General features: G+C 42.2%; 1 protein-coding gene across 10 annotated transcripts in view; it reads left to right on the top strand.

Annotated features, from left to right (window-relative positions):
* Positions 1–12,579, top strand: part of LOC125137334 (toll-like receptor 6) — a 32,711-nt gene extending 20,132 nt beyond the window's left edge. For 3 of the 10 annotated variants that reach the window (XM_047798001.1, XM_047798003.1, XM_047798004.1), the window contains one exon: positions 12,027–12,579. In XM_047798001.1, coding sequence (XP_047653957.1) covers positions 12,027–12,418 — 392 coding nt within the window. In that variant the 3' untranslated portion in view covers positions 12,419–12,579. Of the gene's footprint in view, positions 1–4,638; positions 4,815–5,193; positions 5,272–6,999; positions 7,095–9,960 lie in introns of those variants that run through there. The other 7 variants (XM_047798010.1, XM_047798009.1, XM_047798011.1 and 4 more) reach the window with 7 other exon arrangements.
* The last annotated feature ends 4,572 nt before the right edge of the window (positions 12,580–17,151 follow it).

Raw genomic sequence — 17,151 nt, 5'->3', positions numbered from 1 at the left:
TGGCCATGATGCTTCCCTGCTTCCCTGCTTCCCTGCAAGAGAGGCCTAAGCTCTGGCCAAGTAGAATTTGGAATTCAGAGTAAGACTGATATTAAATTGGGTTGGCCTGGACATTTCAATGCCTGAAACAGAGGTGCGATTACTAAAATGAGACTTGTCACTGAAATCTATGGGATCTTCCCAGGATTCGGGATAGAACCTGAATAGATTCTTATAGAGAGAAGTTCAACAAAGCTTGAAAGAGAAAGACACAGCCCTCTCCTTCTGGACTTCATTCATTCAATAAACTAGTTTTATAGTTAGTAGTTAGAAAGATATAAGCCTTACTGAAATTGTGTTAGAGGAGAAAAAAGAATGTATACATGTATGTGTAACTGGGTCACCATGCTGTACAGTAGAAAAAAATTGTATTGGGGAAATAACAATAAAAAAAATTTTAAAGCAAAAAAAAAAAAAATTTTGTGTTAGAGCCATCCTCTGTTTGCGTTTGGCTCCTTACTCTTCAGGAGAGCACTTAATTTCTTCCACAAACCCTCTCCCAAATGATACATTTTCCTTGGCCTCTGTTGGACTGTTTCCTAAACCAAAAAATCCCCAAAGCAGTAAACAAACCCAAAATAGCAAACAACAAATTATGTTACACACTTTTTTTTTTTTTTTTAATGGCTGCACCTGTGCCATATGGAAGTTCCCAGGCTAGGGGTTAAATAGGCGCTGTAATTGCCAGCCTTCACCACAGCCACGGCAATGCCAGATCCAAGCCACATCTGCAACCTACACCACAGCTTGGGGCAACGCCAGATCCTTAACCCACTGAGCAAGGCCAGGGATCAAATCCACATCCTCACAAAAGACTGTGTCGGGTCCTTAACCTGCTGAGCCACAGTGGGAACTCACCACATTCTAAATGATCAAATATTTTAAAATATTGTTAACAGTGAAAGTATAATTTTGACATTTAAAAATAGAATTAAACAAAACATATTTTTGTCATGTATGAAAGCACACACACTTCAGATGAAAGCAAGCTCTATCATAAGAAGTCGATTTCTCCTTTAAATAAAGATGCTCTATCTCCAGGAATCCCATGTTTCCTTGGTTGAATTCTTCCGGTTGCAAGTAGCAGAGAACCACTCAAGAAAGGGGGCATTTATTTCAAGGATACCAAAGTGTCTTGGACCCATGCAGCTTCTGTCACATTCTTTGCTCTCCTTTTTTTTCTAGTGCCACCCCCAGCTGAATTGCAGTCCATCAGAGAGAGTGTTTTGTTCTGCTCTATAGCCTGGAGCAGAGCATCTGCCATCCTGCTTAAGTTGCCAATATCTCTCACCTGTAGGACTGCAACAAATAACCTTGCCAGCCTCCCTGCTTTGACAATTGCCTCACACCTTCCCCAAACAGCAATCAGAGTGACTGTTTTTAAAGTATAAATTATTTTACACCATTCCCCTGCTTAAAACCTTCCAAGGACCCCCCCCCCCCGCCCTCCTTTGCAGTTGAACAAAAGTCGAGCTCCTTGTCCTGACCTGCTGTCAAGGTGGGGGGAGGATGGGGATGGATTGAGGATGGGGATGGAGAATGGGGAGCAGGGTTGCCTGCCTCTTGACCATCACTGAGAAGAACCATATATGGGTCTGCTAACGTTGCCATGGCAACGTACTGCAGGCTGGGTGGCTTAACAACAGAAATGTATTTCCCACGGTTCTTAAGTTCTGGAAGTCCAAAAAAGGGGGAGATGGGCAATGAAAGTGGGATGGGAGGATGTGAGAGCAGGGCTAAGAGACATTGACTGGAAGACTAGGAATATAAATGGGGGAGAAAATGAGTTTTAATGAGAACACACACACACACACACACACACACACACGAGAACACAAAAAACACTGGGAAAGGAGGAAGTCAATTTTAGTTTGGATGTCTGGAGATTGGTTTCATTAGAAAAGATTGAGAATAAATTACAGGCAGTGAAAGAAACCTAAAGCCACAGAGACTGTCTGGGTCTTTAAAATATAGTTTACAAGGAATCATAAGGGAGTCAAGTCTACATAGGAAGTCGTTTTGTTTTTCTCCAGTCATACCATCGACTGGATTCTCAAATTCTCCCCTTTTCGCCCCTTAGCGATAGTGTGAGCAGATTTCAGACCTCTTCAGTACTGTTGAAGTATGAACAGTGAAATCTAGTTTAACATTTTCAGTCTCAGAGTTCCCGTTGTGGCTTAGTGGGTTAAGAACCCGACTAGTATCCATGAGGATGCAAGTTCGATTCCTGGCCTTACTCAGTGGGTTAAGGATCCAGAGTTGCCGTGAGCTGTGATGTAGGTCCAGAGCGGCTCAGATCCCACCTTGCTGTGGCTGTGGTGCAGGCCAGCAGCTGCAGCTCTGATTCAACCCCTAGCCTGGGCACTTCCATAGGCCGTGGGTGCGGCCCTAAAAAGCCAAAAAAAAAAAAACTTTTTTTCAATCTCCAATTCCATCTAAACCCACCGCCTTTCCCCACATCATAGGCTGGACTTACACCTCAGCCTTGGTGTAGACCTGGTGGGGAGGGCATGGTATTCCTGAAATACACACTTCCTGCTCCTGCCTCTCCCCGATCTGGCTTTCTGATGTGGAGACCTGGGCTGAGGGGCAGGAAGGCAGGTGTCCTTTTCTATAATTGTGTGTTTTAAGGTACAGTCTAGGCTGCAGGATGGGGAGACCCCACACCCCGGGGTTTTTATCTTTAAATAAGACCAAAAAAAAAATGTCTTTCTTTTTGCAATTACAGATCAAATATAGTCAGGAGGTAGGTCTAGGGTAGGGAGCTGTCTCGATGCCAGGGAGTCAGGAACTGAACTGGTAATCAAAGATCACTCTCACCTCCAGTTACGGGTCTGAGGGCAGAGATGGTGAGTGAGAGGGAGGGAGGGAGGGGAAGGTTTGTTCTTTCAGTCACAGAAATATATTTATAGACACATCTCCCCTCTTAAACAAATTGTGAGGGGGTAGGAGGAAACGGAGAGAGACAGCATATTACAAGGCAAAAAAGAATCTCGAGGATCTGAGTTTAGGGACGTTGCTTTGCTCACTGGGGTAAAAAAGCTGATTCCAGCAAGAACTTGTCCAGTTTATGACAGGACACCATGTGGGATTAGGCCAAACACAAGTTCAGCGGGAGACAGCTTGCATTTCTTAGCTTTATTTGCTCTGTTGTTATTTTGTTACTGTGGTTGGTGTTTTATATTATTTTTTTTAATTTTTATTTCTTTTTTTATATCCTTTTTTCTTTTTAGGGCTGCACACACAGCATATGGAGGTCCCCAGGCGAGGAGTCAAATCGGAGCTGCAGCTGCTGCCAGTCCACACCACAGCCCCAGAAACACCAGATCCAAGCCACGCCTGTGACCTATACCACAGGTATAGGAGCCTTAACCCACTGAGCAAGGCCAGGGATTGAACCTGCATTCTCGAGGATACTAGTCGAGTTCATTACCGCTGAGCCACAACGGGAACTCTCTGTGGCTGATGTTTTAGGACAAGAGCGGAGCTATCAGGCTGGATTCCTTGAGTGTGCTGACAATTGCTAACCCAGAGGAAATATCTTAGAAAAGAGATTGCTACCTAGCATGTTTTTTTGCCTGGAGATGTCAAAAATCACTTAAGAAAATTTGAAATATCCATGGGAAAAACTTTAAGTGCCAGATTTTCTCTGAAAACCAATTTGTCAGGAAAGACATAATTAGCGTCCATTCTGTGAAAGGACATGAATGATCTTCTTTCTTTATGAGTTTTAGCAAAACTTTGAACTTGACCCTGTCTCTTTCCACTGTAACTTTTTTTTTTTTTTTTTTTTTAACAGCCGCACCTGTGGCATATGGAGGTTCCCAGGCTAGGGGTCCGATCCGAGCTACAGCTGCTGATCTACACCACAGCCACAGCAACACTGGATCCAAGCCACGTCTGTGACCTACACCGCAGCATGAGGCAACCCCAGATCCTTAACCCACTAGTGAGGCCATGGATTGAACCTGCATCTTTGCAGAGATTATGTCAGGTTCTTAACCCACTGAGTCCCCGCAGGAACTACTGTCAGTCACTTTTGATAGTGGCCCGATCCAAAGGGAGGGAGAACAAAGCACCCGAAATCCTTCAGAGCTGTGACCCCCCCCACCTCCACCAGCCCCGCAACAGTGATAAGCATTCTGTATTCAGTCGATAAGTCATCCGTGGGTAATAACACCATCTCCTGCCCTTCTCCAGTGAACACACTAGCGAGCTGATTGTAGTGAAAGACAGCCACGAAGGGGTGATTCTATCTTAATGCAACTCTATCAATTCACCCACAGACTATTTTCAACATCGAAAATAGGTTGAAAATAGAGGAGAAAATAGTCTTTGACTGACTATGTGATGTAATTTCTTTCTTTCTTTTTTTTTTTTTTTGTCTTTTCTAGGGCCGCTCCAGTGGCATATGGAGGTTCCCAGGCTAGGGGTCTAATTGGAGCTGTAGCCGTCGGCCTACACTACAGCCACAGCAACGCAGGATCTGAGCCACGTCTGCAACCTACACCACAGCTCACGGCAACACCAGATCCTTAACCCACTGAGCAAGGGCAGGGATCGAACCTGCCACCTCATGGTTCCTAGTCGGATTCGTTAACCACTGCGCCACGATGGGAACTCCATGACTACGTGATGTAATTTCAGTGAGAGTCAGTAGATGGCATAAAAGAGCTTCCCCCACCCCAACATTAACTGTCGTCAATGTAAAATGAATGAGGAAGTATGTACTTTTCCTACAGACGGCCAGCAGGACAGAGAAACAGGTCATCTTGGTAAGTGACATCTTTTGAAATTCTCTAAAGGAAAATAATGGTATAACTAGTTATTAGACACAAAAATCTTGAACGTCTCTCTGATTAAGTCCTGAATGTCTTTCCAGGTGGGTTATTGCTGATAGGTACTTGCTGCGGTTTGAACTAGCATTTGTTTATCAGCTCCTTAAGTCAGAGAGAGGGATTTTGAGAGTGTGTTGGCTTTTTCTTAAACAAACCTCACCTCAAGCATGCTTTGTTTTCAAGAGATGTATTTGAGTTGGGAGATGAGTATTTGGGTGGCAGACGTCTTCTCGTGGGTTTCTTAGAGAGCCTCTAGTTATTGACTTCAGGTGGCTTTGCTCCTCATCCTGTCCTCTGTTTGTCTCTTTGCAATGAGGATGCTGAGAACAGCACGTTAAGGACTTCTGAAGTCAGTGCGGCCAAACAGCTCCTCTGTTTTCACGGGCAGGTTCATGTGAGTTTTTCCTCTGGGCCTTCCACAAGTTTTTTGTTTGTTTGTTTGTTTGTTCCTGTTTGCTCAGACCCCTGAAGCTGCTCTGGGATGCTCCTAGTCAGGTGGATTGCAGGTTTTAAAAATGTTTCCCAGGCTACAGCCAACTGGATCCAAAGAGTTGAAAACCTTTGCAACGGAAAGCTGAAGTTCACAAAACCACATAGGAAATAAAGCAGAAAAGCTCCTGGAACTGGTTCTGATCCTTCCAGCTTGTGGTTCATAGCTAGTTGCCCTGCTGCAAAGAAAAAGCTCAATAAATATTTGTGGGCCTGAACTTAATAGGCCTGATTCTTTGTATGAGTATTAGCCACTAAGACAAGTCAAAGTCCCGATTTGAGGTCCCCAGGTCTCCAAAGGCAATTCATATGTATTGATGCTTTGGATCATAAAAGTCAGGCTAAACCTTTTATAATCATGAAAATAGACACAAACACACCTGGAGATAATTTTATACTTTCAAATGAAAGCATCCTTTTACCAGTTAGCCTTACAAATAATCATTTTACTCGGCATTAAAATAGTTTTGAGTTTCTACCACAGATGAGATTCAATGCTGGTCATGAGGACTTTAACAAAACATAGTGATTTTTACTGGTCTAGCAGATTTTGTATTTACAATTTGTAGCTCCTATAAGTACCTGAAACTTAGTTCTCTGTGTATACAATGCTCAAATTCTTAATTATAGAAATAAAGATGGTTTCCTAAACTGAGTATTTCAAATAATGACTATAAATGAAAAGGCAAAATGGAGGTTGGGCAAATAGAAGATATTTAAGTCAATTAATTCAGCTAGATAGAAAGCTGAAGCCATGCTTTCATTATATGCTAGAAGATAGGCAGTTTTGTTTCTATATTTTGTTTTGTTTTGCTTTTTTGCTTTTGGGTTTTTTTGTTTTGTTTTGTTTTGTTTTTTTGCCATTTCTAGGGCCGCTCCTGTGGCATATGGAGGTTCCCATGCTAGGGGTCTAATCGGAGCTGTAGCCACCAGCCTACACCAGAGCCACAGCAATGCAGGATCCGAGCCGCGTCTGCGACCTACACCACAGTTCACGGCAACACTGGATCCTTAACCCACTGAGCGAGGCCAGGGATCGAACCCACAACCTCATGGTTCCTAGTCAGATTCGTTAACCACTGTGCCACGACAGGAACTCCGATAGGTAGTTTTATAAACTTAACTTGTTTTGGTGGTTGCTGTGGTTAAGAAAACAAGGACCCCTTCCTGGAGCTTGTGGTGGGTTCACTGTGGTCTGAGCACTCACATCCGTGCGTGGGGTCCCATCTCTGCCCTTGTCTCCCTGGACATACTCTGTGCACCACACCTGATGGTGCTGACTGACCCTGCTCGCTTGAACTGTGGAGTTGGCCAGAAGGTAGAAAGGTCCCCAGATTTGGATTCAGGCTTAGGCATTAGGAGGGGACTATAGGAGAGCCTTAAGCTCAAATCACCATTCCTTCAATTTAGCTTTTACAGAATGGTCTGTTTTGAGAGATGAGGCACCAGCCCAGGCAGTAATTGGGTAAGATTTGGATCCTCACTGAAGCAGTTCTCCTTGCATGAGTAGATCTTTTAGGAAGCTGGAGAGGAAGACATTTCGGGGTCTTTCAGCCAAATGCAATCAATGACATAAAAATGCCACCCTTCCTTGTGACATGCATTGTAATGTCTGTGTCCCCTTCCTGCACAGCCTTCATGCGTGCTGATGGAGGGGCATATGGGGCTCTCCTCTGTGTTGGAAGAGGTCAGGATCACCGAGGCATCATTGGGCACCTTCATGAAAGGGTAAGTCCAAGCCATGTCCCCGAAGCTAGAAATTTGCATGTCTAACTTGGGGGAATTTTGCAACCCACAGTTGTTTTTTGGAGTTGAATTATATAGGTCTTTCTGTGCTCATTGAGAGATGTAAGGAGGAAATGTGTAAAGAGGAATTGGGCTTTTTGCTGATACAAAAGGGCTTGCTTGTAGGGGATTTTGAATAAATTCCTTGAAAGTTCTGTGAAGCCCTGGAGCCCTTGCAGAGAGGGTCTCTGGGTGGTAGTGGTAGTGGTGGTGGTGGTGGCGGCTTGGGGCGGGGGGTGTCACTCTCTAGGGTTCAGACCAACACAGTGCCCTCCGGCCTTGTGGGCTCTTGGAATGATGATAACAAAATAGTGTCTCAAGAATGGTGGAATAACAAAACTGAGGGCAATGCCTAGTACCTCAAAGGGAATACATACATATTTGATGCATGGATGAAAAAAGTTTTCTGAATTAGAGAGAGGAGGATCCTGCTCCCAAACCGCCCATCTCCAAACCTCTCAGTGCACTCTGCCCCCTCATCACTCTCAGAATAGAATGCCACCGCCTTGCTGCAGCCCAGCATCTCAGCCCCGAAGTCCCCTTATCCTCACTTACTCCAGCTAACAGTGGCCTCCTTATGGCACCTCCAACAAGCAACCCTCACTCCATCGCGGGACCTTTGCATTTGCCTTTTCCTTTGCCAGAAATGCTTTTCCCCCAGCTCTTCCCATAGATGACTCATTCACTTCTTTCTGGTTTCTCCTCCAATACCATCTTCTCAAAAAGGCCCTCTCTGACCAATCAATCTAAGAAAAGCCACCACCACCCACTGTTACATACCTACCATTATTTATGATTCATTTTCCCTGCTTTATTTCCCCATACAGCACTTAGCACTACATCAAATTATGTCAAGTCATTTATGGGCATGTTTTCTGCCTTCCCAGTAGGAAATAAGCTCTTGAGAATTAGAACTTTATCCCGTTCACTGCTTTATCTCTAGTTTTTAAACCTTGGCCAGAAGGTTATCAGGAAATACTGGCTGAATAGATAAACGAGTGAATGGTTCTTCTGAGAGATGTCTTATCATAATCTGATTACCTTTTGAGGAAGACCAAAGTTTGGCACCAAACTGTGCATGGGTAACAAAAGGTAAGGCAGAAAGAATCCCGATTCGACCACAAGGGAATGGAACTCTCAGAAAAGCCATGGAGAGGTACGTCTCAAAGGAGAATCCTAGCTTGAATTCTGAAGGATCTTGGGGGTCAGAGGATTGTCCATGAATATGAAAAACCAGCTGTGTTAGTTTCCTGTGGCTGTTGTAACAAATTACAGTAAATTGGGTGGCTTAAAACAGCAGAAATTTGCTCTCTCATAGTTCTGGAGACCAGAAGTCCAGAATCAGTGTGTCAGAGGGGCTCACTGCCCCTTCATCACTCTCCCCAGAGCCCCTGCTAGCTTCTGGCAGCTGTCTGGCTATCACGTTCCTTGCCTCATGGATGTGTCATCCAAGCTCTACCTCTGTCTCCACGTGGCCTTCTTGTCCATGTGTCTATCGTCTCTGTCAAATATCCCTCTGGCTCTTTCTTTTTAAAAATTTGTTTTTAATTCTTAAACAACTTATTTTTAATTGACATGTAGCTGAGGTGCAATGTTAATTTCAGATTATTGCATAACAATTTGACATTTGCATATATTTTGAAGTGATCACCAGAATGTCTACTAACCATTTGACCGCATACAAAGTTATTGCAATATTCCTCATGCTCTATATTACACCCCTATAAGTTAATTACTATATAACTGGTGGTCTGTGCCTTCAGTCTGTACCTCTGAATTCCCTTCACCTACTTCGCCCACCTTCCATTCCCCTTCCCCCTCGCAACCACCCACTTGTTCTCTGTATCTATGGGTCTGTATTCGCTTTATTTTGTCTTTTAGGTTCCCACTTATAAGTGAGATCATGAGGTATCTGCCTTTCTCTGTATGACTTATTTCACTTAGCATAATACTCTAGATCCATCCATGTTTTATAAATGGAAAATTTTCATTTTTATGGCTGAATAGTATTCCATTGTATATACACATACACACAAATACATACAGATACACTATATATATATGTATATGTGTTTATATATGACATCTTTATCCATTTTTCTATTGATGGACACAAGTTGCTTCCATATCTTCGTAATTGTAAATAATACTGCCGCTGCCTTTCTCTTATAAGGATATTTGCCACTGGATTTAAAGATCACCTTGATAATCCAGGATGATCTTATCATCTGAAGATCCTTATTTAATTATCTCTACAAGACCCTTTTTCAAAATTAGATAATATTCAATTAGGAGATTAGGACATGGTTAGGAGATGGACACATCTTTTTTTGGAGGTCACTGTTCAACCCATTACACATCCATATTAAAAGTTATTTGATTAGAAGTAGTATTTTTGTGGAGTTCCCATCGTGGCGCAGCAGAAACAAATCTGACTAGGAACCACGAGGTTGCAGGTTCAATCCCTGGCCTCGCTCAGTGGGTTAAGGATCCGGCATTGCCAGGAGCTGTGGTATAGGTCATAGATGCAGCTCGGATCCCACATTGCTGTGGCTGTGGTGTAGGCTGGCAGCTATAGCTCAGATTAGACCCCTAGCCTGGGAACCTCCATATGCCAAGGGTGTGACCCTAAAAAGCAAAAAAAAGGGGGGGGAGGTATTATTGCTTATGATATTTATATTTTCCTGGTTTCAGGTCGTGTGACTTCAAAGAATATAGCCTTCATTTCACCAGTCTCCAGTGAAAAATGTTTAATGTCAACCGTGCCTAATTTAACACAATCATTTAATGTTGATTTTTTTCCCTCCAGGATCTATACCTGTGTCAAGATGTTCTGAAGAATAACAATTACCCTTAGGAATGTCTACTGTTACAAAATGACTAAAGAGAATCTTAGCATCTTCCATTTTGCCATCATCTTCATATTAATACTTGAGATCAGAATTCAATTATCTGAGGAAAGTGAAGTTTTAGTTGACAGATCAAAAACAGGTCTCACCCATGTTCCCAAAGACCTATCCTTGGAAACGACAATCTTAGATCTATCACAAAACTCTATCTCTGAGCTTCAGACTTCTGATATCCTCTCACTATCAAAGCTGAGGGTTTTCATAATTTCTCATAATAGAATACAGTATCTCGATGTCAGTGTTTTCAAATTCAACCAGGAACTGGAATACTTGGATTTGTCCCACAACAAGTTGGAGAAGATTTTGTGCCACCCTACGCTGAACCTCAAGCACTTGGACCTCTCATTTAATGCATTCGATGCCCTGCCCATATGCCAAGAGTTTGGCAGTATGTTTCAACTAGAATTTCTGGGGTTGAGTGCCACACAGTTACAAAAATCCAGTGTGTTGCCAATCGCTCATTTGCATATCGGTAAGGTTTTACTCGTCTTAGGAGACTCTTACGGGGAAAGAGAAGACCCTGAGAGCCTTCAAGACCTTAACACACAGAGTCTGCACATTGTTTATCCCCCAGGAAAGGAATTTCATTTTATGTTGGACGTGTCAGTCAGCACTGCAGTAAATCTGGAACTGTCCAATATCAGATGTGTGCTGGATGCTAACGGATGTCATCACTTCCAAAATGTTCTATTGAAACTTCAAAAGAACTCAAAGTTATCAAACCTGACTTTGAACAACATTGAAACAACTTGGAATTCTTTCATTACCACCCTCCAGTTTGTCTGGCATACAAGCATCGAGTATTTCTCCATTTCCAGTGTGAAACTACAAGGTCAGCTGGACTTCAGAGATTTTGATTATTCTGACACGTCACTGAAGGCCTTGTCTCTACACCAAGTTGTCAGCGAGGTGTTCAGTTTCCCACAAAGTTATATCTATAAAATCTTTTCAAATATGAACATTCAGTATCTCACAGTGTCTGCCACACACATGGTCCACATGGTTTGCCCATCCCAAATTAGCCCATTTCTATATTTGGATTTTTCCAATAATGCCTTAACAGACATGGTTTTTAAAAATTGTGCAAACTTGGCTAATTTGAACACACTCAGTTTACAAATGAATCAGTTAAAAGAACTTGTGAATGTCATCCATATGACCAAAGAAATGCAGTCTCTACAGCAATTGGATGTTAGCCAGAATACCCTGAGGTATGATGAAAATGAGGGAAGTTGCACTTGGACCGGAAGTTTATTAAGTTTAAATATGTCCTCAAATATACTCACTGACTCTGTTTTCAGATGTTTACCTCCCAGGGTCAAGGTTCTTGATCTTCACAATAACAGAATAAGGAGCATCCCTGAGGATGTCACCCATCTGGAAGCTCTGCAAGAACTCAATGTTGCTTCCAATTCTTTAGCTCACCTGCCTGGATGTGGTTCCTTTAGCAGCCTTTCCATTCTGATCATTGACTATAATTCAATTTCCAACCCATCAGCTGACTTCTTCCAGAGCTGCCAGAAGATTAGGTCCCTCAAAGCAGGGAACAATCCATTCCAATGTACATGTGAGCTAAGAGACTTCATCCAAAGTCTAGGTCAAGTATCGAGTGACGTGGTAGAGGGTTGGCCTGATTCTTACAAGTGTGAGTACCCAGAAAGCTATAAGGGGACTCTGCTCAAGGACTTCCGTGTATCTGAATTATCCTGCAACACAGCTCTGCTGATTGTCACCATCGGAGTCACTGGGCTGGCATTGGCTCTTACCATGACTGGCCTCTGTGTCTACTTTGATCTGCCCTGGTATCTCAGGATGCTGTGTCAGTGGACCCAGACTCGGCGCAGGGCTAGGAATGTACCCTTAGAAGAACTCCAAAGAACTCTCCAGTTCCATGCCTTCATTTCATATAGTGGGCATGATTCTGCCTGGGTAAAGAATGAATTACTACCAAATGTGGAAAAAGAAGGTATAAAGATTTGTCTCCATGAGAGAAACTTTGTTCCTGGCAAGAGCATCATGGAAAATATCATAAACTGCATTGAGAAAAGCTACAAGTCCATCTTTGTTTTGTCTCCCAACTTTGTCCAGAGCGAGTGGTGCCACTATGAACTCTACTTTGCCCACCACAACCTCTTCCATGAAGGGTCTGATAACTTAATCCTGATCTTGCTGGATTCCATTCCACAGTATTCCATCCCCAGCAGCTATCACAAACTCAAAGCTCTCATGGCACAGCGAACTTATTTGGAATGGCCCAAGGAGAAGAGCAAACATGGACTTTTTTGGGCTAATCTGAGAGCATCCATTAATATTAAATTGATGGAGAAAGCAGAAGAAATAAGTTACACACAGATCTAAAAATATTCCTCTGCTGCTTTTGGAAGCCTCAACAATGACTTTATCTTGCATCAACACAGACATAAACATGATTTTTGAATTGAGGATGTAGATAAAAATGTATACATCCTTTTGGGTCCCAGGTCCCCATGTATACATGGTAATAAAAGTTGATGAAGTGATATAATTTTTATTTAAATAATTGATTTCTAGCAAACTAAGTCTTTACCTGTTTCTTTGCTAGGACTGAATTCATTGTATTTATCATGTAATCAAGAGAAGCACCTGTTCAAACACCAACTGCTACATGTTCCTATGTGTCAGGGTCAATGTTAGAAAACTCCATGCTTTTTTTACTATAACTGGGTTTCTATAGCAAATTCCTAAAGCCATCGGTGTCCTCCTCCTTTTCACACAGCATTTGCCTCTGCATGTGGAAGGCTGCTTAGTGCTAATACTGGGGACTCTGCCTTCAGGATTTTCTTCTTGACCATGAGAGTGCACTTGGCCCCCACAAAGGGCAATTCAAAAGTGCTGGAGGTTGTTCCAGGAAGCAGCCCTCAACCAGTGTCAGAAAGAGAACTGGCAGGTAAATACACCACCTTTCTCACCCCCTCTGGGGGGACGAATCTAGGGTGTACTTTACATTCTCCCTGAATCTCCCAGTGAGGTGGAATTTGGGTTCTCTGTGGTAGAAACAATTTTATTGGCTTCCTTTCTATTTTTATTTCTTTATTTTATTTTTTATTTTTATGGCTACACCTGCAGCATATGGAAGTTCCCAGGTTAGGGGTCGAATCAGAGCTACAGCTACAGGCCTACACCACAGCCACAGCAATGCAGGATCTGAGCCGCATCTGCAATCTACCCTGCAGCTTGGGGCAACATTTGATATTTAACCCACTGAGCGAGGCCAGGGATCAAACCTGCAACCTCAGGGACACCATGTTGGGTTCTTAACCTGCTAAGCCACAATGTGAACTCCACTCCCTACTTTTATTTCACATCCACATTCCTCCAAGGGTGTTTCCTGGGATCACCTCTGATGTCAACTACCTCTAGTTGAATTTTTGTCTCAGGGTCTGCATTTGGGGGGAACCTAAACCAAGAGCATGTTATATTTCAGGCCAAATGGAAACTGAGTCTGGTTTTCTGTGACTGGGGACCTTGCTGAGGTTCTAGTCTGAATTGGTGTGCATGAGAGCCTTTGCTCTTTGGATCAGACGAGGAATACTGTTGATGTGTACTGCTTCTACACACATCATCCCTGTCTTTTGGGAAACTATTAAAATAGAGCATGAGCAAATTGGAGCAGATTCTATATCAGGTTTTTTTCCAGCTTCATTATATCAGCTATTCTCCATTCTCAGGCATAGGCTGGCAGCACACTGTCAGAGCTGTACCATCTATCTCTCACTCTGTGCCCATGACATCACTCATGCTACTGTACAGGATGTTTGTAGACGCCTGCTCAGCCATTCTGGTATATGCACAAGCCTGGAAGTACCAGAGATATCCTCTGAGGAGATCCTTGACCTCTGAAGGGATGGGAGCCATTAGATAAATATTGCTCTCTCTTTTCTTCTTGGGTAAAAAAATGAGGCAGAGTCTACACCATTCCTCAGAGTCCCCAGTGGGACGGAACCTTACTTGCCCATGAAAGTAACCAGCTCAATAACTGACTCTTGGGTTAGCTTTCCCTTCTTCCTAATTTCATTCTGCCCAGTCCCTTACTCTTAAGCCCTGAGATTACTTCTTCAAAACAAATGAGCTGCACCCAAGACTCTTGTCTGAGTCTTCACTTTGGGGAGGAGAAATCCAAATAACCCTTTTATATGCTAGTTGTTTCTTGCCCTAAAAAACCTGTAGTCAATCAGAGAACATGTTACCCAGAAAACTAAAATAAAAATCATTGAAACAAAAATATAGGTAGAAGTGCTGAGATCATTTAGATTGAGTGAAAAAGAGCATCTCAGAAGTGATGGCTTTCCACTGGGCCTTGAAGATGACTTAAACTTTGGATTTTTCAATGTGTAATGATGAAGAATAGAAAGCCCATTCTAAGTAGAAGGGTGAGGAGAACAAAGACAGTAACACCCAGGTCTATATCGGGACTGGTGTTGACTGGACCATGAAGTTCGTGAAAAACAGCAGCAGGTTAAAGACCATGGAAAGTCAGATTAAGGTCAAATTGTCAAGGGTCTTGAAAGTCAAGCTATGGAGTTAGAATTTGGGCCTATAGGAAAGTCATTACTTATACTTCTTTGAGAATTAATAGTGGAAAGCAAATTAAAACCATAAAATATAGGCTACAAATGTATGAAAGCTCTGGTTCTGTAATGGAAGTTGCAACAGTTGGGTTTCAGTTCTAACTCCATTACTTATATGTGAATGACCTTAGACTATTTACTTAAATTCTTTAAGCCTAAAATTTCACTTTTTGAAAAATGTACCCTTAGAGTAGCTAGTCAGGACCTTTAGATTTCCAAGTACAAATTAAAGACTGGTTACAATAAGTCCCCCAAAGGGCAGAGTTCACAGGGCCAACTTTCCAAGCAGCTCTGTTGAAGCCCCTTTCCTAGGATTGAGTAAGAGGGAATTCATAATATATCAAAAACTCTCTCCGAAATCCTCTTCTAATCTTTAACTCCTCTCAGATGCTCCAATCCCTTTTATTGGCTAGAATTCAACAAAGGGTGGTAAAACCAGTTATCCAGTTTCATACTTCAGTCCAGGGCTCTCCACCAAACTGAGATTAAAATAGTTCCATTTTTGTCAGCTTGTCATACCAATAAGACTTCAGGAGAATGGGCATTTCGTGCAGTGCTAATAGGAGGGCCAAGTAATATGGGAATATATATCATGATCTTTGACTTATAATTCTACTTCTAGAGATTTATCCTAAGGAAATAAGTTGAAATGTGGACAGATACTTCTTCACAAGTGTGTTCATTGCAGGGGTCATTGTTAACAGTGAAAAATTTGAAGCACTTTAATTTCTGACAAGGGAAAAATGTGCTAGGCTCATTTAGTGACATATTGTACAATTATTAAAAGTAGTATATATGGTGAAGATGGTAAATTTTATTTTATTTTTGACCACAATCTAAAAAAATGTACTTAAAATTTTTTATAACCAACAAAAAGAAAATGGGGTTTAGGGGAACAAAACCAGGTTTCCATTAAAACTGGAAGTAGCAGAGGATAAAGATAATGAAGCCGGGTTGTACATGCAAGCATTCTGGAATTAAATCCTGGCTCAATTTCTCTGTAACTCTGCGTCTTTGGATGAATTCCTTTACCTCTTCCAACCTCCTTTTCCTCATTTATAAAATGGGCATAATAACCGTACCTCTCTTACATGGTCATTAGGAAATCAGAGGTCTAATGTGTGGAAAGTTGGGGTGCGCAGTGGGAAGGAGGAATTCCCACCTGGATTCTGCCTCTTCCACCTCCTCAGAGTGGCCCTGAGTGGCTATGTAATTCCTCTCTGCTTTGTTACCCTGGCTGGAAAATGAGAATAATAATACTTGTCTCATACTGTTTTTAGGAACATTAATGAGTTAATATATATAATGGGCAGAGAACAGTGCCTGACACAAAGCAAAAGGTCAGTCAATGTTAGCTCTTATGGTTATTGTATTAGTATCTTCATTATCTTATGCCACCAATTGTGAACTGGAGCTGAGCTGCTGATTGTGTTCAGTCTAGATTGCCCTTAGCTTTCTAAGATAAAATAAAATCAGAAAAGAGAAAGAATATGACTACCAAAAAAAAAAAAAAAAACCAAAACCAAAAAAACCCCAAAAAACCCTGGAAACAGTTCTCTGTTAAAATAAACAAATGAATGAGCAAACAAATAAAAACAACTAAAAATGATAAGCAGGGAAATAATAAATTGGGAAGTCAACTGGTAGCAAATATCACAAATAAAATTCTCTTTCCCTTTTTTATAGAAAGAACTAATAAGATAAAAATAGAAAAGCACTAAGATCTCAACTGATATATTGGCAATGAGATGGACAGCTCAAAGCAGGATCCAGTTTGGAGTTCTTTTGTGATGCATCAGGTTAAGGATCCAGCATTGTCACCACAGTGGCTCAGGTGGGGGCTATGGCAAGGGTTTGATCCCTGACCTAGGAACTTCCACAAGCCCTGGGAACAGGGAAGAAAAAAACAAACAAACAAAAAATACCAAAAAACAAAATAAAACAAAACCAACCACACAACAAGAAGGATCCAGTTAAAAACAAACACATGAAAAACTTCAACCTCATTAGTGCAACCTGAGTGTCACCAAAGTTTCTAGCTGTGGGGTTATCACTTTTATTTTCAACAAAACCATGTGAGTCCCTCCTGAGGATTTCAGAGGTGTGCTGAATTTCCTAGCTACCTCTCCTGTTCTCTTTCTGGACTGTTTCTTCCTGAGGCTCCCCAACACTTTGGACAAGCTCATCCCTGCCTTCCTTGGCTGTTCCTGAGCTCTCTGATGGACATCCTTATACTAGGACACGGTTGCTTTTTAAATTCCCCTCAAAGTGGATGGCAACCCTTCATAAAAAAAAAAAAATCCATTATTAAGTTCATCAGCAACATCCCATGCCTTTGAGATTCAAGGGAGAAGAGTGCTGCATGTTGATGGTGGGGTCACAGGCAGGCCCATGAGGATGTTTACCTCTCTTCCAAGACAACCTGAAGATACAGGTAACTCCTTAGAACTGCAGCAAGATGGTCCCCTCCCCCAAAGAAATGGA

This window comes from Phacochoerus africanus, chromosome 10 (genome assembly GCF_016906955.1).
Source record: "Phacochoerus africanus isolate WHEZ1 chromosome 10, ROS_Pafr_v1, whole genome shotgun sequence".
Taxonomy (NCBI): domain Eukaryota; kingdom Metazoa; phylum Chordata; class Mammalia; order Artiodactyla; family Suidae; genus Phacochoerus; species Phacochoerus africanus.
This window is presented reverse-complemented; position numbering and strand designations above follow the sequence as displayed.